Genomic DNA, 24,505 nt, shown 5'->3' on the forward strand with positions numbered 1-24,505 from the left:
TCCATATCATTTCTGTCCTTTATTATGCCCATCTTTGCATGAAATGTTCCTTTGGTATCTCTAATATTTCAATAATCTCTAGTCTTTACCATTCTATTAGGTTCCCCCCCCCTTCTATTGTTTTCTTCTGTTTCTTTGCATTGTTCACTGAGGAAGGCTTTCTTATTTCTCCTTGCTATTCTCTGAACTCTGCATTCACATGGGCATATATTTCCCTTTCTTCTTTGCCTTTTGCTTCTCTTCTTATCTCAGATACTTGTAAGGCCTCCTCAGACAATCATTTTGCCTTTTTGTATTTTCTTTTTGTGTGGATTGTTCTGATTACCACCTCCTGTAAAATGTTACAAACCTCTGTCCATATTTATTTAGGCACTCTATCAGATCTAATCCTTTGAATCTATTTGTCCCTTCCATTGTATAAACGTTAAGGGACTTAGTTCAGTCACTCAGCCATGTCCGACTCTTTGCGACCCCATGAAGCACAGCACGCCAGGCCTCCCTGTTCATCACCAACTCCCGGACTTTACTCAAACTCATGCCCATTGAGTCAGTGATGCCATCCAGCCATCTCATCCTCTGTCATCCCCTTCTCCTCCTATCCCCAATCCCTTCCAGCATCAGGGTCTTTTCCAACGAGTCAACTCTTCGCATGAGGTGGCCAAAGTATTGGAGTTTCAGCTTCAGCATCAGTCCTTCCAATGAACACCCAGGACTGATCTCCTTTAGGATGGACTGGTTGGATCCCCTTGCAGTCCAAGGGACTCTCAAGAGTCTTCTCCAGCACCACAGTTCAAAAGCATCAATTCTTCGGCGCTCAGCTTTCTTCACAGTCCAACTCTCACATCCATACATGACCACTGGAAAAACCATAGCCTTGACCAGACGGACCTTTGCTGGCAAAGTAATGTCTCTGCTTTTTAATATGCTATCTAGGTTAGTCATAACTTTCCTTCCAAGGAGTAAGCGTCTTTTAATTTCATGGCTGCAATCACCATCTGCAGTGATTTTGGAGCCCAAAAAAATAAAAGTCTGACACTGTTTCCACTGTCTCCCCATCTATTTCCCATGAGGTGATAGGACCAGATGCCATGATCTTAGTTTTCTGAATGTTGAGCTTTAAGCCAACTTTTTCACTCTCCTCTTTCACTTTCATCAAGAGGTTTTTTAGTTTCTCTTCACTTTATGCCATAAGGGTGGTGTCATCTGCATATCTGAGATTATTGATATTTCTCCCGGCAACCTTGATTCCAGCTTGTGCTTCTTCCAGCCCAGCGTTTCTCATGATGTACTCTGCATATAAGTTAAATAAGCAGGGTGACAATATACAGCCTTGACGTACTCCTTTTCCTATTTGGAACCAGTCTGTTGTTCCATGTCCAGTTCTAACTGTTGCTTCCTGACCTGCATACAGGTTTCTCAAGAGGTGGGTCAGGTGGTCTGGCATTCCCATCTCCTTCAGAATTTTCCACAGTTTGTGATCCACACAGTTGAAGGCTTTGGCGTAGTCAATAAAGCAGAAATAGATGTTTTTCTGGAACTCTCTTGCTTTTTCAATGATCCAGCAGATATTGGCAATTTGATCTCTGGTTCCTCTGCCTTTTCTAAAGCCAGCTTGAACATCTGGAAGTTCTCGGTTCACATATTAATGAAGCCTGGCTTGGAGAATTTTGAGTATTACCTTACTAGCGTGTGAGATGAATGCAATTGTGCAGTAGTTTGAGCAATTCTTTGGGATTGCCTTTCTTAGGGATTGGAATGAAAACGGACCTTTTCCAGTCCTGTGGCCACTGCTGAATTTTCCAAATTTGCTGGCATACTGAGTTCAGCACTTTCACAGCATCATCTTTCAGGATTTGAAATAGCTCAACTGGAATTCCATCACATCCACTAGCTTTGTTCGTAGTGATGCTTTCTAAGGCCCACTTGACTTCACATTCCAGGATGTCTGGCTCTAGGTGAGTGATCACACCATTGTGATTATCTGGGTCGTGAAGATCTTTTTTGTACAGTTCTGTGAATTCTTGCCACCTCTTCTTAATATCTTCTGCTTCTGTTAGGTCCATACCATTTCTGTCCTTTATTGAGCCCATTTTTGCATGAAATGTTCCCTTGGCATCTCTAATTTTTTGAAGAGATCTCTGGTCTTTCCCATTCTGTTGTTTTCCTCTATTTCTTTGCATTGATCGCTGAGGAAGGCTTTCTTATCTCTCCTGGCTACTCTTTGGAACTCTGCATTCAAATGGGAATATCTTTACTTTTCTCCTTTGCTTTTCGCTTCTCTTCATTTCACAGCTACTTGTAAGGCCTCCTCAGACAACCATTTTGCCTTTTTGCATTTCTTTTCCATGGGGATGCTCTTGATCCCTGTCTCGTGTACAATGTCATGAACCTCCGTCCATAGTTCATCAGGCTCTCTGTCTATCAGATCTAGTCCCTTAAATCTATTTCTCACTTCCACTGTATAGTCATAAGGGATTTTATTTAGGTCATACCTGAATGGTCTAGTGGTTTTCCCTACTTTCTTCAGTTTAAGTCTGAATTTGGCAATAAGGAGTTCATGATCTGAGCCACAGTCAGCTCCCGGTCTTGTTTTTGCTGACTGTATAGAGCTTTTCCATCTTTGGCTGCAAAGAATATAATCAATCTGATTTCGGTGTTGACCATCTGGTGATGTCCATGTGTAGAGTCTTCTCTTGTGTTGTTGGAAGAGGGTGTTTGCTATGACCAGTGTGTTCTCTTGGCAAAACTCTATTAGCCTTTGCCCTGCTTCATTCCATACTCCAAGGCCAAATCTGCCTGTTACTCCAGGTGTTTCTTGACTTCCTACTTTTGCATTCCAGTCCCCTATAATGAAAAGGACATCTTTTTTGGGTGTTAGTTCTAAAAGGTCTTGTAGGTCTTCATAGAACTGTTCAACTTCAGCTTCTTCAGCATTACTGGTTGGGGCATAGGCTTGAATTACCGTGATACTGAATGGTTTGCCTTGGAAACAAACCGAGATCATGCTGTCATTGTTGAGATTGCACCCAAGTACTGCATTTCGGACTCTCTTGTTGACTATGAGGGCTACTCCATTTCTTCTAAGGGATTCCTGCCCACAGTAATAGATATAAGGGACTTAAGTCATACCTTAATAGCATAGTGGTTTTCCCTACTTTCTTCAAGTTAAATCTGAATTTTGCTATATAGTAATAAGTAAGCCTGCTTTTCCCCTCTCCAGACTTTGTACTCCAAGGCCAAATTTGCCTGTTACTCCAGGTAGGTCTTGACTTCCTATTTTTACATTCTAGTCCCCTATGATGAAAAGGACATCTTTTTTGGTGTTCACTCTAGAAGGTTCTGTAGGTCTTCATAGAACTGTTCAAGTTCAGCTTTTTGGCATTAGTGGTTGGGACATAGACTTGGATTACTGTGATATTGAATGATTTGCCTTGGAAACAAACTGAGATCATACTGTCATTGTTGAGACTGCACCCAAGTACTGCCTTTCGGACTCTCTTGTTGACTATGAGGGCTACTCCATTTCTTCTAAGGCATTCTTGCCCACAGTAGTAGACACAATGGTCATCTGAATTAAAATAATCCATTTCCATTCATTTTAGTTCACTGATTCCTAAAATATAGATTAGTGCAATCCCTCTCAAAAGCCCAACAACATTTTTTACAGAAACTTAAAAACCCACCTAAAAATTCATACAGAATCTTGATGAACCTAGAGAGCCAAAATAATCTTGAAAAAAGAACAAATTTGGAGGTCTCACATTTCCTGATAATAAAGCTACATGTCTGACTCTTTGTGACTCCCACAAACTGTAGCCCACCAGACTTCTCTGTCCATGGAATTCTCACCCCAACTAGAGAGTAGTCCCTGATCTTTGCAACCAGATAAAGCTGCACATAGCAACAAAGACCTAGTGCAGCCATAAATAAACAAATAAATATTTTTTTAAAAAGACAAGCCACAGACTGGGAGAGTATGCAAAACATATATCCACCAAAGACTTAAACCTGGAATATATGAAAACTCTTAAAATTCACTTAGAAGATAAACAACTTTCTCCAGTTGGCAAAGGTATGAACAGACACTTCATCAAGGAAAGATAATACAAATGGCAAATAAGGACTTTACATCAATAGCCATTAGGGAAATATAAATTAAAACCACAATAAGACACCGCTACACAAGCATTGGAATAGCTAAAATTGAAAAGATGGAATATAACAAATGTTAGTAAGGATATGGAGCAACTGAAACTCTCACACATATTGATGGAATATATATTGATGGAATATAAAATGGTACAGAGATTTTAGAAAACTGGCAGTTTCTTTAAAAATTCTCCATTTACCATATGATGCAGCCATTGTATTTACAGGTGTTTACCCAAGAGCAATGAAAGCATACGTCCACAAAAGGCACAGATTGCTTTTACATTTTAAAAATAACAACCTTTTATGTTGGAAATAAAATCACCAAGAGGATTTCTGATATCTGGTTATGCATGTAAAGATCTTAGAAGTTGACATCCCAACCTAAGAGCACAAGCAAAAAGGTAGAGAAACTGAAGATCAACAATTCTCAGATCCACCAGAGAAGTGAGGACAAAGGGTAAAACACTGCTGAAAAATTGAAGACAGGCAAATACAGAAAATCACAACTTAACTGATAAGTGCAGAAACCCAAGAAAGAAATCACCTCTGGCAACCAATGCTGGGGTAGGAAAACCTGAACTGTAACTGATGAAGTGCTGGAGGCTCAGTGTGAACAAGTTTGAGAGTTTAAAATTCCAGGAAGACCTCGTCTTCCTTCACGCTTTTGTGAGTCTTACCTCTAGAAGCAATACAAGGTCCTAAAAGTGAGTATCAGGGGAAAATCCCCTCAAGCTACTGGCAAGGGGAGGGGAAAAGAAACCATTCTGAAATATGCTGGCATATTCTGGTTCTTAACAAAACCTGCTCTCAGGAGAAACTGTTTTTACCAGAACTTAACCTGCTAGGGTTTTATCAGAGCCTAACCTAAGGGAAATGCCCAACTCCAGTCCTTCCAGTCATCCTGTCCCACCTAAGGGGGTAAGAAAACTTAAGAAGCACCAGTGAAGCTCTGCCCAGGAGTACTAGCTCACCAAAAGAGTAAGATTTAATCATAGGACTAAAGAATGCTTCCTCTCTGCTCTTACCTCACCACTGCATTATTAAAGGTCTATTTATCACAGTTCCTTTTACCCAGGACATCATGTCTACCTTTCAACAAAAAATTGCAAGGGATACAAAAAGGCAGAAAACACTATTTAAAGAGAGTGAACAAGAATCAAATCCAGAATCAGATATGGGAGGATATGGCACAAGTGTTAGAATTATCAGATCAGTAATTTTTCTAAAAACTGAAGCTCCAACACTTTGACTACCTGATGCAAAAAGCCAACTCACTAAAAAAGACCCTGATGCTGGGAAAGATTAAAGGCAGGAGGAGAAGAGGGTGACAAAGGATGAGATGGTTGGAAGACATCACCGACTCAATGAACATGAATTTGAACAAACTCTGGGAGACAGTACAAGACGGGGAAGCCTGTTATGCTGCAGTCCAGGGGATTGCAGAGAGTCGAACACAACTTAGCAACTGAACAATAACAACAATAACACTAATGATGGATAACACAAGCAGGGAGATGGAAGTTCTAAAGAAATAAAAAGAGATGCCAGAGATCAAAAACACTAACAGAAATAATGTTTGGTGGGCTCACAATTAGATACAGCTGAGAAAGGAATCTCTGAGCTTGAGGATATGACACTAGAAACTTCCAAAACTGAGAAGTAAAGACAAAAGAAAAAAGAAAAAACAAAACAGAACAAAATATCCAAGAACTGTGAGAAAAGTACAAAAGGCATTAAGTACATACAAAAGGAATACCAGAAGGACAAGAAAAGGAAACAGAAGCAGGGGCTTCCCTGGTGGTCAAATGGTTAAGAATCTACTTTCCGATGCAGGAGACATGGGTTTGAGCCCTGGTCAGAAAAGGGGCAACTAAGCTCGCACACCACAAACAAAGAGCCCTCACGCTGTAAGGAAAGATCCTGCATGCTACAACTAAGACCTGATGCAGCCAAATAAATAAGTATTTTTTATAAAAGAAAGAAACAGTATTTACAGCAATAAAGAGTAAGAATTTCTCTAAATTAATGTCAGAAACCAAACCACAGATCCAGAAAACTAAGATAAGACCAAGAGGATAATGGGGAGGTGGCGGGGGGGTGGAAAGAAGGCGGGGGGGGGAAACAACTACACTTAGCCATATCAGAGTCAAAATTTAGAAAATCAAAGCTAGAGAAAAAAAAAAAAAATCTTGAAAGATGCTGGAGGGAAAAAACACCTTAAGTATAGAGGACCAAAAATAAGAACTACATTCAACTTCTCAGAAATTATACTAGCAATGAAATCTTTAAAGTGTTGAGAGAAAAAAATTACTAACCTAAAATCCTGTACCTTTCAAAATTGTCCTTTAAACTGTAGGAATATCTTTCAATCTTTTTGTGAATCTAAACTGCTATAAAAAAAATTTTTTTTTAAGTAAAATTTTTTTTTAAGTGAAGAGAAATAGAGTTTTTCAAACAAAAATTCAGGGAATCTGTTGCCAGTACACATGCTTTCCAAGAAATGTTAAAAGTTCTTTAAAGAGAAGGAAAATTACATAAACCAGAAATTCAGATTTACATAAGAAAGAGCATCAAAGAATGAATAAATGAGAGTAAAACAAAAATGTTTCCCTTATTCCTAATTCATCTAAAAGATAATAGTTTGTTCAAAATACTAATAGCAGCATTGTATTTGACTATGTTGGCTTCTGTGTGGAAGTGTATGCGTAAGTGAAATGAATGATATCAATGATACAAGGAATAGGAAGGAAGAATTAGGAATATATTATTATAAAGTACTCACACTACCTGTGAAACTATCTTTTTATTTGAAAGTGGACTAGATTACAAGTAAATGTGTACTGCAAACTCTAAGGCAATCACTAAAAAAAAAATTTTAAGTATAACCGATATGCTAAAAAAGGAGAGAAAGTGGCATCATATAAAATGTTTCAATTAAAACCATAAAAAGATGGGACTTCTGTAGTGGTCAATGGTTAAGAATCCACTTGCCAGTGCAAGGGATATGGGCTTGATCCATTTTCTACAATCTCTTACAGAAGACAGAGGCAGAGGGAATATTTCCAAACTCATTCTATGAGACTAGTCATTACCTCAACGTCAAAACCAGACAAAGACATTACAAGAATATTATAGACCAATATCTCTTATAAACACAGATGCAAAAACTCTCAACAAAATATTAGTGAATAAAATCCAACAATGTATATGTATATGTATGGCTGCATCCTTTCACTGTTCACCTGAAACTACCATAATATTGTTATTCAGCTATACTCCAATACAAAATAAAAAGCTTAAAGTTTGAAAAAAAAATTATAAAAATAATTATGTACCATTACCAAGTGAAATTTAACCCAGTATGCAAGGCTGTTTCAATGTTTAAAAATAAATTCATGTACTCCATCACAGTTAGGCTAAAGAAGAAAAGCCACATAACCAAATGAATAGATACACAAAAAAATCTGACAAAATACAACACCCTTTCATGATAAAAACACTCAACAAACTAGAAATGAAGATGAACATCTTTAACTTGATAAGGAATATCTACAAAAACCATACAGCTAACATCATACTTAATGAGAAACTCTAGAGTCTTCCAGCTAAGATGAAGAACGAGGAAGGATGGCTCCTCTCAACTCTGCTTTTCAAAATCATACTGGAAGTTCTAGCTAATACAATAAGACAAGAAAAGGAAAAGGTATACACATACTGGAAAGGTAGAAATTATCCTTGTTCACAAATGATATGGTCATGTAGAAAATTCAAAGGAATCAACAAAAAACTCTTGCAACTAATAAACAATTAAAGCAAAGATGCAGGATACAAGGTTAACACACTAAAGTCAACTGCTTTCCCATATACCAGCAATGAATAAGTAGTATCTGAAAAAGTATCATTTACATTATCATCCCACAAAATGAAATACTTAGGTATAAATCTAACAAACTACGTACAAGATTCATACAAAGAAAACTACAAAACTCTGATGAAAGACACCAGAGGAGTAAAAGAAGAAAAAGATATTCCATGTTGATGGATAAAAAGACCCAATATTGTCAAGCTATCTGTTCTTCCCAACCTGAACTACAGACTCAATACCAATTCCAATCAAAATCCTAGAAAGTTATTTTGTGGATATTTTAAAATTGACTCTAGAGTTTATATGGAGAAGAAAACAATCCAGAATGTCCAACTCAATACAGAAGAAGAACAAAGTCAGAGGACTGACACTACCCAACTTCATTCAAGACTTAACAATAAAAAAAATTAAAAAATAAATAAATAAAAAATTTTTTTAAAAAAGACTTAACAATAATAAAGATGATGGGGCATTGGAGAAATAAGAGAAAAATAGATAAATGAAAGAGAACAGACAGGCTAGAAACAGACCCACATAAATACAGTAAACTGATCTTGACAAAGGAGCAAAAGTAATACAATGGATGTATCTTTTCAATATATGGTGCTGGAAACTGAACACCCAAATGCAAAAATAATAATAATAACCCAGGCAGACCTTACCCATTATATAAAAATTAACTCAAAATAGATTATAGTCCTAAGAAAACTCTTAAGGAGATGGGAATACCATACCACCTTACCTGCCTCCTGAGAAATCTGTATGCAAGTCAAGAATCAATAGTTAGAACCAGACATGGAACAATGGACTAGTTCCAAATTGAGAAAGAAGTATGTCAAGGCTGTATATTGTCACCCTGCTTATTTAACTTATATGCAGAGTACATCAAGCAAAATGCTGGGCTGGATGAAGCACAAGCTGGAATCAAGATTGCTGGGAGAAATATCAATAACCCTGGATATGCAGATGACTCTATCCTTATGGCAGAAAGCAAAGAGGAACTAAAGAGCTTCTTGCAGGTGAAAGAGGAGAGTGAAAAAGCTGGCTTAAAACTCAACACTCAAAAAACTAAGATTATGGCATCTGGTCCCATCACTTCATGGCAAATAGATGGGGCAACAATGGAAAAAGTGACAGACTTTATTTTCTTGGGCTTCAAAATCACTGCAGATGGTGACTGCAGCCATGAAATTAAAAGACGCTTGCTCCTTGGAAGAAAAGCTATGACAAACCTAGACAGTGTATTAAAAAGCAGAGACGCCACTTTGCCGACAAAGGTCCGTCTAGTCAAAGCTATGGTTTTTCCAGTGGTCATGTGTGGGTGTGAGTGTGGGACCATCAAGGAGGCTGATGGCCGAAGAATCGATGCTTTTGAACCGTGGCGTAATCCTAGAGGAAATCAGTCCTGAATATTCATTAGAAGGACTGATGCTGAAGCTGAAGTTCCAATACTTCGGCCACCTGATGAGAAAAGCTGACTCATTAGAAAAGACCCTGATGTTGGGAAAGACTGAAGGCAGGAGGAGAAAGGGATGACAGATGACGAGACGATTGGATGGCATCACTGACTCAATGGACATGAGTTTGAGCGAGCTCCAAGAGACAGTGAAGGACAGAGAAGCCTGGCATGCTGCAGTCCATGGGGTCGCAAAGAGTTGGATATGACTGAGGGACTGAACAGCGATCAAAGTGTAAAATACAAAGCTATAAAATTCTTGGAAGATAACATACAAGAAAATGCAACTGACCTTGGGTATGGTGAAGACTGTTCACATACACCACCACCAAAGACACAATCCATGAAAGAAGTAAATAGCCTGGGCTTCACTAAAATTAAAAGCTTCAAGGACTTTCCTGGTGGTCCAGGGGTTAAGAAGCTCCCTTCCAATGCAGGGGACACGGGTCTGATCCTGAGTCCAGGAACTAAGATCCCACATGCTGCAGGGCAACTAAGCCTGTGTACTGCAGCTACGGAGCCTAAACTCTAGAGCCTGTGCACCACAAACCAACTAGAGAAGCCTGCATGCTGCAACAAAGAACCTGTGCACCACAAGTAAGTCCCTACGCAGCCAAATAAATGTACAAAGAATCCTTAAAACTCAACAGTAAGAAAAAGAACAATTCAGCTCATATTGTTCTATTGTTCTTTTTCCAACTAATATTGTGCCAGGCTTTCCAGGTGGCTCAGTAGTAAAGAATCCGCCTGCCAATGCAGGAGATGGAAGAGACACAGGATTTGATCCCCAAGTTGGGAAGACAGCCTGGAAAAGGAAATGGCAACCCACTCCAGTGTTCTTGCCTGGAAAATTCCATGGACAGAGGAGCCTGGCAGGCTATAGTCCATGGGGTTGCAAAGAGTCAGACAAGACTGAGCACGCATGAATGCAATTAATGTGCAAAAGACCTAACATACCCACCAAAGAAGTTATTTTGATGGTAAGAAATCATTATGGTCCTGCAAATTAAAATAATACCACACCACCACACACCTATAGAATAGCTAAAATCCAAAACACAACAACAAATGCTGGGAGGTATGAGGAGCAACAGGAACTCATTCACTGCTAGTTGGAATCTAAAATGATAAGAGTCCTTTGGAGGACATTTTGGCAATTTCTGACAAAACTAAACACACTCTTATCATAGGATCCAGCAATCATGCTCCCTGGTATCTAGCGAAAGGAGTTCAAACTTATGTCCTCTACAGAACCTTTATTCATAACTGTCAAAACTTGGAAGCAACCAAGAAGACCTTCAGCAGATGAATGGCTAAATAAACTTTTAGGTACAGACAAGGGAACAGTACTCAGAGATAAAAAGAAAGGAGCTACCAAACAATGAAAAGACATGGGAAAATGCATATTACTACATGAAAAAAGCCAATCTGAAAAGGCAACATACTGTATGACTCCAATTAATGACAAACTGGCAAAGACAAAACTATGGCAAAAACATCAGTGGTTGCCAGGGAGAAAGATGAGTAAATAGGCAGAGCACAGGAAGATTTTTAGAGTAGTGAAAAGATTCTGTACAATACTATAATGGCAGTGGCAGATACATGTCACTACATATTCGTCAAAATCCATGGAATGTGTAACAGCAAGAGTGAACTCTAAACTATGGACTTTAGGTGAGAATGACATCAATGTAGGCTCATTTACTGTAACAAATGTACCACTCTGGTTTGGGATGTTAATAGTGGGAGAAGCTGTACGTGTGGGTACAAGAGAAATCTCTGTACTTCCTCATCAATTTTGCACTAAATTTAAAACTCTAAAAACTAAAGCTTTTTAATTTAAAAAATAAAATCAACATTTAATTCTGAAAACAAGCTGCCCTGATAGTTACCAGAGAACTGAGAAAATATTTGGTTCCTTATTGTAGCCTGGACACTACGGCAAGCTTATATGCATTAATTTATCTATTCTTCCGAAGAGTAACAGCACATAATAGACTTTATATTCAAAATTTCAAAAATTTGGGAGCTCCCTGGCTATACAGTGGCTAGGGTTTGGCACTTTCACTGCCACGAGCCCAGGTTCAATCCTGGTTCGGAAAATAAGATCTCATAAGTAGAGTGGTGCAGTCCAGAAAAAACTATAGTAAATAAACAAGTGATGGTGGTTTAGTCGCTAAGTCAGTCTCCTCTGCCCATGGGATTCTCCAGGCAAGAATACTGGAGTAGGTTTCCATTTCCTTCTCCAGGGGATCTTCCCAACCCAGGAACTGAACCCAGGTCTCCTGCATTGCAGGCAGATTCTTTCCCAACTGAGCTATAAGGGAAGTCCCCAAATAAACAAAAGACAAAATAAAAACAAGTTCTCAAAAATAATGCCATTTTAGTGGCATTAAAAGCTACCTAAAAGAAGATGTTATGCTATATTTTGAATTTTTTAAAAGGACATACCACTGGAACTCATATCACAAACTAAAACTATTTGCTTAACATATTTAATTGTACTGGCATATTATACATAATTTATATCAGTTTCAATTAAGAACCAAGAAGAATCTCACAAGGGATTTTCCTCTTTTTAATGATACATCTATGCTCAAGTCTTATCTTCATGTCCAAGTGATAAAGAATATGCATAACACACCACAGTTCCCTGAAATCCCTCTTCAGAGGTTGCAAAATCAACAGCATTCTGGCCCACAGAAATGTTCTGTTTGGCCAGAAAAGTTGCTTAAAATGTTAATATATTTATGTGAGATACAGACTCTTCGGTTCAGCCAATTTCTTATTTTCCTACATTTAGCCCAATTCATTCAAGTTTGTTGAATGAACTGGTTTTAGACCCTACCCTATACTGTTATTAGTATAATGAAAGTTATACAGATTTCTTTAAAATTTTTCATATGAATTGTATCATATTTTAGTACATTTGTACTGGAAAGGGATATATTCCCTTCTTTCACTCTTCCCAGTTTGAGAGCTGGCACTTAATTAGTCACATATGTATTTTCAGAACAAGGCCATAAACAACTCTATCACAAAGAGAAAGTGGTGTATTAATGTTTTTACTAATCCACACATAATTGTATGGAATAATAAAGATTACTAATAGTTGGATAAAAGCTTATGATCAAGTGTGAGGAACCTTCTTGTTTTTGAATAGTTTTACTCCAAATTAATATTTGGCAATATTTCTGTTTGTTTTATCCTTTCATGAAATACACATGCACATATGCATCATTCTGAAATACACAATCCTACTTCAAGAATAAATGTGTTAAAATTTACATGCTTTATATGGCTAAACCAAAGTGATGCTGGTGGATCTGAAACTATATAACAGAACTTCGCATGATATATTATGTAACCAACAAAAAAGCTTTTTCTTACATAACTAATTCTACAAACACATACCTGACAGAGTATACTAAGGGAAAAGTTGGTACAAAACTTTCAAGTGATCATTCTCTATGTGGTTATGCCCAAGCCATCAACTATTAATGATAAATTAAAAGACTATTTACCTGTCAGGACCTGAGTTCAGGCACTCAAAAGTTTCGTATTTCTCTTGCAGAAGCTGATGACAATACTAATCCCTGCACTGTGTAGGGAGGTGCATTCCTTGCACTGGCTTAAGTGCTAATGATTTCACCAACCCTTGAAGTGCAGAACAGTAAAAAAACAGTTTTCAGCCGTTTTTCTTACTGATTTCTCATTTTAAAAATTACAAAGTAAGATTTCAAATAGGTTTTAAAATAAATTATTTCTGTTTAAAAGGCAGTGCCTTAGTGTAAAAAGAAATGCCAATAGATCTATCTGGATTACTGCACATATCACAAGATGGCCTTTTTCATCAATTAAAAATTTACACACAGAAGCAACAATTTCATGCCTTCAAATAATTTTCTGACTTTACCTTAAAGCACCAAGATTTTGGCTACAGATCCATAAAGAAGTCTTCCAGAAGGCAATCATAAATATTAATAGGTACTGAATGAAATCAGCCGGGTTAAAAAATCCTGTCTCTCCTATTGACTCATTTATTACCCTGCCACCAGCTTACAGCCCTGGAAGAAGCTGACAGTCAAGTTCACAACTACTAGTTTCTAAAGAAACAGTGCTATACTCTCCCAATAAGATAAAAATCAAGAAATGCTTCCATATCTAAGGGCAAAATTAAGCTATGTATATATCTGGAAGGCCAAATCTATCTGTTTCTGTCTTCTTTTTTTTTTTTTCAATTTTATTGGCACTATGAAATCTAATTAAGCTTTTATGATTTTTATTTCCCCCCTCAGTCACATTTTTTATTGTTATAAACCTCTGCCTCTACGTTGGGCTTTTGCAGTTCTGTGGCGTTTCCCTTTTTTTTTCTCTTTAATTTTTTTAAACCTTTTTACATTTATTCCTTTTTTTTAACATTTTTTTTCCATTTATTTTTATTAGTTGGAGGCTAATTACTTTACATGTTTCTGTCTTCTTAAAATAGCAAATTAATGTAACTTCCTATTCTGTTACACTCTAAAATCAAGTGGGTTTACACATAACTCCAGATTTTTCCTACTGCTATAGGGTGAGTTGAGAAATGAACCTTAGCTAGTTCTGAAGAAAATATTTTATGTATCTAAAAACATTTAATGTTTTATATGAATCTCTCTCCAAATCCTATTGCCTATGAATTTTCATTAAGAATACTAACACTGCTTCCTTAAGATTCAGATCTTTATGCACTTGGCACATTCAGTTACACATATTCAAACATTTAAATTCTCTGAATTCCTTCCTGCCACTTTAGTAGAGGAGGATAAAAACAAACCTGAGCTGAAACTATGCCAACTGGAGGATACACATTTATGTAGCTAGTTCTACCTAGCCAAACTTAACAACATTTTGAAACCCTATATTGCATTTAAATGCTCTCTACCTACAACAAAGAAAGCTTGCCTTGATATGCTTACCTAAGGTGCTTCCATTTTTCCTCAGTTAAAGAAATTAAATAATCTCTTTCATTTACCAAAGATTTTTTTTTAAGTTGGCACTCAAAGTCCATTTGAAGGATCTGGTCCTCTAACTTAAAATGGCAGCAGTTGACCTCATTTACAATCAACTGAACTTAAGTACTTCTTGGCAATAATACACTCAACTGCTACATATCTTATCTTTCTATGGACAACACAATTTAAGAAAAATTGAGGAGACACATATAGCTAGGCCTTAAAATGTTACTTGCATGTGTATTTTCAGTATACTGTGAAGAAGGGAAATAGCAATACAGAATGTAAATCAAAAGGTCAAATTTCTAACAATGTGTATCAAAAGAGAAGATTTTCTAAGAGGAAAAGTCTGAATAGCAAAGACTAACCAATAAGCCATTTTAACAGGGAATGTCAAGTAAAAAGCAATTCAGATCTAAAATTGATATACTTGTGAGTTCCTGCCAAACTTGGTAACTTTTTCAAAAGCAGTTTATGTGGGAATAAGAATTCAGGCAAAAATGGATTATTCAATTTAATTCTTATTGTAATTACAAGATCTAAAATATTTCTTTGTTAAAGATGTTGAGTTCCCACACATTCTATGCTATGTTTCTTTTCAACATTTTCTTCCTCTATGACTAACTCCATCATTTAGTTTCTAACCTTCACATTAGATCTCATAAAGCAAATATTTTCTCCCAATTATGAGTAACACTATCTCAATTTTAATCTATTGTTTAAGAGAATTAAAAAAAAAAACTTTAAGAAACTCATGTATAAACTAGTCTGCTTGAGAAACTTTTCACATTCAAAGTATTTAATTTTTCAAAATAACTCTTCAGATCTATGTGAATGGCATAATATTTATTTTACACTCATGAACATGTGATCTGCCTAGGGTCACAAAATAACTTAATGTTTGAAGTAGAAGTAAAATTGTGACATTTTCTTTATTTCATATTATTCAAATATCTCCTATAACCATCTAAAGAATTTTCCTATTCTGAATGTAACAAACATTGATACCTTAATCTGAAGTGTATGTATTAAAAACACACACACACCAAAGCACACACAAAAGTACATATTATACACAAACATGGAGACAGCAAACTAAAAGGGAAAACAGCGCTTACCTTCATCTCCTTCTGGTACATATGAAGCTGTAATAATGTCAATATCAGCACAATTCATCACAATCTGATTGGTTGCCTGCCTCACCTAAGATGGTTAAAAAAAAAAAAAAGCAGTGTCAGAAACAGCCTAGATTATTAATATGTACATCTTCATCTTGGCCTAATATATGTCATAGGCAATTTTTAAAAAAATCCAGACATGACTAAAACCTAAGCTAAGTATTTATGCAACAATGGTAGAAATAAATGACTAGTTCTAAATATCCAAAGCAATTCACATTTTTGTGGTAATATTCAAAGCAATAATAAATACTTAGGTATTTCACAGAATTCAAGTATCTGACAAATGAGCTAAATAAAAGCCTTTCACCCCCACTTAAAACTTGATTTAAAACAACTTAAATTTTTTAATTTCAAAAAAATTTTAATTAGAAAGCCTTTCTTATATGATGCAAATAATTATGTATCTCAACCTGCACATCATACCCATCATGAGTGTACGCTCTTTTTGTAAGAATAGAAGAAGAAATCTGGTATCGTAAACTATGTCAAAACTTCATAAAACACTCTTTAAATTTTTTCTTTTCCCAAAGAAACATCTTGAATGTAACAGACACTAATGACTCACCACCAAGATTAAATAAACTTTTATGGCTTTGTCTTATTTGACTCAGATCCAAAAAAGTAAAATACAGGTATAAAGAATGCCCTTCCTCTCTTCCTCATTCCTTAGAGATAGCCACTATGCTAAGCTAATGTATATCTTTCTCATATATGCTTAGTACTTTTGTTACCTATATAAAGAACAGCAAACAATGTTTTTAACCTTATACAAATGATATCAAAGTATGTATAACCTTTGCACTGTATTCCATTGTTGTTTAAATGAGAATTTTTCTGATCACTAGTAACATTAGTTACCTCTTTTGTTTCTTCTCTCTCTCTCCCCCCAACTTCTACAATCACCCCCCCACCTCCCTTCCTCCCTCTCTCATTTTCTTTCTTTTTTGGCCCTTAAGTTTTTCCTCTTATTCATAACCCCTGCTCATTTTCCAATTTGGTTGTAACCTTGTTTTTATATAATTGTTGCATTAAACAAAACCTCAAATTCATTTTCAGACATCTGAACACTCTAAATCTAAAATAACAAAAATACAGATGTCCTAAATCACAAACAAATGCCCACAGAGGCCAATGAAACAGGTGAGAACAGTAGGCCAGGTGAAGGCTATGCATAAAGGAAAGCTATGTGCAAAAGAAGGAGGAAATATACATTTCCTGAAGCCAACCAATTATTGCTATATATGGGGGGGGGACCCAAACAATGTTGCCAGATCTTTCAATTTCATTTTTTTTCAGATCTTTCCATTTAAAAAAGCCACAAATACAGATTTCATGTGCAATCTCCCAATTTTTAATTAATGACAATTAATTCAGATTTTTCAAAAACACTGTGTAGATCAAACAAAACCAACTGTAGTCAACAGTGCCTTGAGGTCACTGAATAGACCATAACACTAGGTAAAGAAACAAAGTAATATAAAATCTGTATTAAAAACCTACCTAAGAGTAATTATTTTATTAGCAACCAATACATACATATGAGTAATATTAAATTAAAATTACCTGCCTAAATTATAGACAGTATGTTATTAAACTTATAACAGATGGTCAAAATCTCTAACACGTAAAGAGAAACTATTGTGGCTTATAAAAATAAAATCTTCTCATAAATCTTCCTGTTTCTAAACAAAAATACCATTTAGTGAACAGTTTTTTAATTTTGTAAGTGGTAATATTCCTTTCTTCACACTGTTTATTTTTCCAGAACACATCTAAACAACACTAAACCTTTTAGTCCCAACTGACTGTTTATAGCACTACATTTAAACAAAAAGAAAAAAACAACTTTGCCTATTCACAAACTGACTTTTAAAAAAATTTTCAGAAACATAGGAATAAAGCATTTACTAGCATATGCTCCAAAGGGTAAAATGAATAAAAAAACTTTCCAGGGTTTGAAGCTGGCATACAGAATAACAACAGTGGCTACATGTCTTAATCTTTACCTAGGCAACTTTTATTTTCATCCATCAACCTCTACAATGAATTTAATGGTAGCCAAGCAGTTAATCTACCATGTCAAGATACCTGTACTACACTCTGTGAAGTTGCTCAGTCGTGTCCGACTCTTTGCGACCCCATGGACTGTAGCCTACCAGGTCTCTCTGTCCAAGGGATTTTCCAGGCAAGAGTATTGGAGTGGGTTGCCATTTCCATACTACACTACATATGCCAAATGACATTTATTTCACTACTATCGTACCATTTTGAGGAAGAGTGTTTGTACTTTGGAAAGGCACAGGACACAACATCCAGTTACAAGTACAATCCAATTCCTCCTGGGTTTAGGGAAAACCCACCAGTTTATAGAAAGGACAGGGAAGCCTGGTGTGCAGCAGTTCGTGGGGTCGCAAAGAGGCAGACACGACTGAGCAACTGAACCACCACCACCACCATCAGTTTATACTAGCGAATTAAGCTGCTTGTTGACCAACAACTAATTTTTTTTCCCAGTGCACTGCCATTTCTGGAAGGAAATACTCAAATTTCAATCAGACAGTATATTCTGTCTCATATTAGAAATGCACTTTAAACAACAGGATAATCCATAGAAAGTGTTTCTTTTACCACTTAGTGCCTCACACACAGTAATCATTTAATAGATGTTATCATTAAGACACATGCACAGAGAACAAGACTAAATGTGCTCTAGTCATAAAGATATTAATCTGAATATCATCTAATAGCATTCACCTAATGGTTTAGAAAGCACCTAATCAAAATGATAGCAAACTTAAGAATTATGTGCTGTATTATAAAGCACATATTATATATTATATTGGATATCAACATACTCTTATGTACCATCCAAGGAATGTAATTTAAAACATCCAGGTGGACTTAAGCATGCACTCAAACTATCACACTGATCTTTCTGATGCTTTACCAACAAGAGTTCTCTTTTTTTTTTAACCAACAAGAGTTCTAACCTAAAAAAAAAAAAAAAAAAAGAGTTCTAACCTGATGAATCAGTGATTTCTCACCGGTTAACATGGTCATGTTACTGAATACTGCTCATATGTTCCACTATCAAAAATACAGGTAATAATATAAGTCAACTATACTTCAATTTAAAAAAAAATACCAGTAATAAATCAAAAGAATTTCAGCATTAAGATCTCCACTTTCCAAGCTTAAAATAGAAGCAGAATGCTAAAGGTGGGCATATAAATTGTATTGATAGCAAACTTACTTTCAACCTTTCCATCTGGTGCTATGACTAAATGGGTTATTAGCGTATTCTTTCTTTAATTCAAACTAGGGCTAGTTAAGTCTTCTTGGAGTCCCATACAGACTATCTCAACTAAACCAAACCACACTAAGTAACGTTTCTACTGAAGAGATAACTTGACCATCGGTAACAATTTTGCAATGGAAGTTTCCTAAGAGCTAGAAAGGGAGCAATCTGAGACAATTTTTTTCCTGAATGAGTCTTTATTACCACAGTCACTGAGGAACACATCTTACGTGTACTACGAAGACTCAACGGGGTTTTTTCCCAATTGCTAAAACCCTGAGATTTTCCTAAAAGGAAATCTCCAGTGTGACAATTCCAAAAACCAGTCAGTATGAAACCTGAGTCACTTTGCCTAACAAGCAATTTCATCATTAAAATTTTGTAATAATCATTGCCTTTGTGGAACAGTGCTATAATTTCTAAAGACAATAAGGAGCAAATAATTAGTAAACACGAATTGAGCCAAGTTTTCTAACAAAAGCGCCATTAAAAAGAGCAAGCTGCAGAAAGTCAAACATAACAAGTAAACATACAGAACATTACTATTTATTGTTTGTATACCATAAAACTTTAAAATTATGCATAGGAATAACACCTACCAAAAAAGAGAATTTACTGTTCAGGGTGAGGGTGGGAAGAGATGGAAATGGACTTTAGTGGCATCTGTGACATTTTATTTTCCAAAAAACGTCTAAAGTCTAAAGCAAATGGGACAAAGCACTAACATCTGCTAAATCGAAGTGGTGGGTTACTTCTCTGTATTTAAAATATTTCCTAATTTAAAATAAAATTTTACAATGATTGCAAATGGCCAAATAAACTGAGTACTACATACTTGTATGGTGTTCAAAATGGAATCTCCAAGATCTAGAGAACTAATCTCAATTAACAACAAAACAGCTATCAGAGGACTCAGTCCTTTGACACTGACTCACGTACAGATTACAGTAAGAACAGGCTCATTTATGCAGCAAAGTTCAGAGACGGCTCACTGATAATTTACCATTCAAGACCACATTTATGTAGGCTGCATTGTACAGTATCAATTATCAAGAACCAGGAAGTTAAAAAAAAAAAAATAAAGCCTTTATGGAAACCAGAAGAGATGATACAAAGTCCATACAATAAAGCTCATACCCTTCACTCGGTAGAGAATCCATCAAACACACTTAGAAAAAATTTTTAAGCTCAAACAAGTTTGTTTATTTGGTTACTTAGACCTATTCAGGTCAAGTTTAGTAAAACAGAAGAGGGAAGAAACTGCACAATAGAGAGCAACAACACACAGTAAGCAGCAAGTAATAACCTGAGAATAAGAAAAACAAAAAAACTTTAAAGAACAGATAAGAAACTAATAAATTATAGTACACAGTTCTGGGTAATCTAGGCTTATAAGTATCAGCGACATATGGAGAATGCTTTCCAGTATTTAGAAACCTAGAATATGAGGAATCACAGAGTTTAAAAAGATAAATATTTCCATCAAATCAGTAAATATTTTTTAAAGTCTGAGTGTCTCAAAGAGTAAACTTCATTTATCTGGAAAACTTACCAAAGAATTCACTGCCAGATGATACTGGATAAAACTTACCATACAAAACTTTCTTACACTTGGGGGTTTCCTCAATGATACATTTCAAGAAACATAATGGAAACCTGAACAAGTTCAATTCCTTATGACCAATCTTTCGAATTTACTTTAAGACCATTTAGTGATCTAGCATAAAGCTGGACAAAATTAATTACTTTTATCTTTTTTAAAAGTAAAAAAAAAAGAAAAAAACCTACCAAAATGACTGCATAGAAATCTGCGAAATTTGGGCAGAAACTTCTGTTAACACAGGGTGGACAATAACATCCATTTAGGTGCCAAGTTTCAGTCTGCCAAACAATCTACTGTATCTGTAACTCTCCTCAAAGTGCCAATTTAGTCATCTCCATCATGAATATTTTGTTGGCAGAGGCCAGGGATTGTTTAGTACATCCTGACTCCTATTTCTCTGGCACAGGTAAACTATTTCCATAACACAATTACTGTATAGAGAACTATACACTCATAACCAGGAACTGTCACCACTCACATAAACTTGTAATCTATTTTTAAATGAATTACCTACAAAGCAAGAAAAGTCAGAATTTGAAATAGCTATGAAAGTCTATTCCTCTCACACATCCTAATGTAAAAGGAAGGGAAAGGGAATGTCCCATTTTTCTAGGCCCATGATAACACATTCTCAAAACCTGCTGAATTAGACCACACACACTTATATAAAAGACAACTACTTTTAAATCAGTGCACATTGACTAATTCATCTTCCCCAGGAGTCCACACCCAGGCCTGGTTAAAAATCCACTAAATTTCTAACATGTAACCTGTACAAATAATACTCTGGGCTTATTATAAAATTGTGCAACTAAAGCAACCAAGCAACTTGCACACTTTGTGCAATGTAATTCCAAACTGTTAGGGAACTGACACAATATCAGTTATCAATTTGGCTTCCAGAGATATAATTTTGTCTACATTTTTAGACTTCCACAATCAGATACCACCTAATCCTACAGGTTAAACTTACTGCTCCAATTTGTATTTCAAAAACATCAATATATGCTAACAACTGTTAACTTTTTACTAATGTTAAGTCCTCTTTACATTTTCAAAAGCAGCAATGTGTACAATTAAAAAGTCCAATCTTCCTTTACTGTTTTTTTCCTTGTATCAGATTAACAAGTCCCTGCTAATACCTAATACATTACCATGTGCTACCTCAATGTCCCGAGCCAGCCTTCCATCTATTTCTCATTTCTTTCAAAAAGCCAAGTAGAAAATGGGCCAAGTAGAAAATGGGTAAAAATAAGCATGTCACTGCTTGCTGTTCTACCCTAACACTTAAATAAAACCTTTATTAACATTTTTTTTTTCTGAATTTTTTCCCTATACCTCTCAAAATTATGAACCCATTATGGGGTATACCTCTCAAAATTATGAACCTATTAGGGTACACGTCTCAAAATTATTAATCCATTATGGGGTAAAACAACTATGGAGTAAAAAAACAAATGATTTTTTTTTTAATGTTAGCCTTTTGACATAATGCAAACTCATTCATTGCTAGGTCCTTCTTCCCGCAGGCCTGCCAAGTCACAAGACATACTGTTTACACTCCCTCCCATCTGCCCCCAGCCAACATATATCAAACATTCTGTAGTCACTTGGGTCAAACAGTATCCCAAATAACCCTCTCAAATCCTAATTTAGACCCAAGCTGCACTCATTCTGATTCACATTCTCAAAGGAAAATTTTTAAATCACCTGACTTTCACAGGAGTAAGTTTCGACTTTAGATGCAGCCAGACCACAGAGCCCTCATGCCTTCCTACGAGCACCCCAAATCTGACAGTATACTTTTTAATTCTACACTTTTAGACACATTTTCAACCTGAGTACTCGGCTTTCAAACACAACTGCCAACTTTCAGTTCATTCCAACACTATGCTAGTCTACATTTCTTTTATTTCATTACTACATACACCCTGTTCTTTAAGATTGAGGCCTACTGATTTTCACCCCTAACTGCAGTAGGAAAAGAAATGAAACAAAATATATTTACCATCATTCTTTTTAAAGATAACAAGTAAAAGATATTTAAAGATATCGTTACAACAAGATATTTAAAGGTACTGGTAAACAGGTCCCATTTTTCATTACGAACTTCACATAATACATCACATAACACGGTATCACAAATGTCTATTGTTTCTGACCTTTGTAGGGCATCAATACTAACGATCTCCAAAATCAAACAATACTTTAGATAATCTGCGGGGGGAGGGGCGGGGGAGCATGATTCACCAAAAACTGCAATGAAGAGTAATGGAATATTTTCATCAGTGGTATACTAAAACTAATGGCTTCTTTCAGAGGAGCGTACTGCTAAGCAACCATCTCTGTAGCAATAAATCCACCTGCTTCCAAGGCTGCAAAGCTAGGAAGATGGGAGGAAAAGCGGAGACAGGGGTCCTCCTTCAGCTTCTCTAGAGGTTAGGAGAGAACAAAGTCACTGCTGCACTGTCACTAGAGGGGAAGGGGGAGGGGGCGGATCATCTTAGAAACCCTGCCCCTGGGCCGGAGCAGGCGGGGAGAACTCGGCTAGGCTGCACGGGATTAACATTCTCCTTCTCACTCTCTTCCCCCTTCTAGAATCCCCTCCTCTCTAACGCGCGGCAGCCGGAGTCCCAGATGACTGTCCCTTCCAAAGTGTCCTCCGTGGGGCGTAGGGAGAACGACGGAAAAGACTGAGCATGGACTCCGATGACCCCTCCGGCCTCTCCAACACCCTCCAGCCTCTACCAGACCACGACCAAGCCCGGAAGGGCCAGGGTCTGGGGGAGGCCCCACACAGGTGTGCTGGCCCCAGAGGCGCGCGGCCCGGGCCCTAACCCAGCAGGGCAGAGCACATAGACCGGGCGCCCAGCGGCCGCCCCAGAGGGGCGCGCCCGTCCCCGAGCCGGCCTCCCCAGCCCCAGGTCCGCAGCGCCCAGGCCCGCCCGCCCGGTCGGGCCCCCAGCCCAGCCCGCGGGCGCGGCCTAACTGCTTGCCCGGCAGCTCGCCCCCGGCGCCCGAGGGTCGCCGTACCTGGGCGGAGGCCTCCAGCTTGCCCTCGAAGGTGAAGTCCAGCAAGTCGGGCTTGAGGCAGAGGCTGTAGTTGATGGGGGAGACGTCGGCAGGCAGCCGCTCGAAGGGCCTCTTCTCCGGCATCGCGGCGAGGCCCAGGCTGTGGAGGCGGTGGCGGCGGCGAGAGGAGCGGCTGAGGAGGAGAAGGAGGAGGGGAGGAGGCGGAGGGCCGAGGAAGAGCAGGCGGCGAGCAAGGGAGGGGGCGGCGGCTGCCAGCCACATCCACCGAGCGCCGGCGACCGCCTGAGGAGAGCGACCGGGGGAGTCTGGGGGCGGGGGAGAGACCCAGCCCGAGCGCCAGGGGCCAGGAGGGAGGCAGTGCGGGCGGGCGGGCTGGCGGGCCGGCTGCCTACGGGGAAGGGGGCGGAGGGGAGGGAAGGGGAGGAGGGCCAGCAGGGAGGGGAGGCGAGGCGGTGGCGGCAGCAGCTGCGTGCGCGGCCCCGCGGGGCGGGCGCGCCTCCGCCGGTGTGCGCGCACGCGCCGAGGCAGGGGAAGGAGCGGCGAGGGCGCGGCCGGCTGGGCGGGAGGATGCGGGTTAGCGAGCGAGCCTTGGAGGCGGGAGGGGGCTGCTGGCGCTGCACCTGTCCGCGCAGCGCGGACAGCGGACTCCTCCCGGAGACGGAAGAAGCCCGGAAGGGTTTGAGAAGCAGAGAAAAGGTGTGAGGGCTCCCTTATCACACCCCCACGCCCCCCACATTCCCCTCAACCCTCCACCTCCACCCCCGGCCTGTCTTTGGAGTAGAAACCTATGCAGTTGGTCAGTGCAAAATGTTAAAATACCAATTCAGAACAAAATCCCAGCCTAGATTTTTAGCTGCAGATCAACAGAAGGCCCTGACTGGAGTCTTTTTGGCCGTAATTATTCCTGTTATTTTCAGTGTAAC

At 38.1% G+C, this 24,505-nt stretch overlaps 1 protein-coding gene and 1 long non-coding RNA gene across 4 annotated transcripts in view; one reads left to right on the forward strand and one right to left on the reverse strand.

Annotated features, from left to right (window-relative positions):
• Window positions 1–24,505, reverse strand: part of NPEPPS (aminopeptidase puromycin sensitive) — a 110,846-nt gene that overhangs the window by 81,605 nt on the left and 4,736 nt on the right. The window contains exons 2-3 of one of the 3 annotated variants that reach the window (XM_020879549.2): window positions 23,583–23,754; window positions 15,586–15,670 (exon numbers count right to left, since the gene is read on the reverse strand). In XM_020879549.2, coding sequence (XP_020735208.2) covers window positions 15,586–15,670; window positions 23,583–23,754 — 257 coding nt within the window. Of the gene's footprint in view, window positions 1–12,997; window positions 13,131–15,585; window positions 15,671–23,582; window positions 24,037–24,505 lie in introns of those variants that run through there. The other 2 variants (XM_020879548.2, XM_020879551.2) reach the window with 2 other exon arrangements.
• Window positions 23,098–24,505, forward strand: part of LOC139039108 (uncharacterized) — a 30,027-nt gene continuing 28,619 nt past the window's right edge. Inside the window, exon 1 of the long non-coding RNA XR_011492302.1 lies at window positions 23,098–23,349. This is a non-coding gene — a long non-coding RNA (uncharacterized lncRNA). The remainder of the gene's footprint in view (window positions 23,350–24,505) is intronic.

This window comes from Odocoileus virginianus, chromosome 17 (assembly GCF_023699985.2).
Source record: "Odocoileus virginianus isolate 20LAN1187 ecotype Illinois chromosome 17, Ovbor_1.2, whole genome shotgun sequence".
NCBI lineage: Eukaryota > Metazoa > Chordata > Mammalia > Artiodactyla > Cervidae > Odocoileus > Odocoileus virginianus.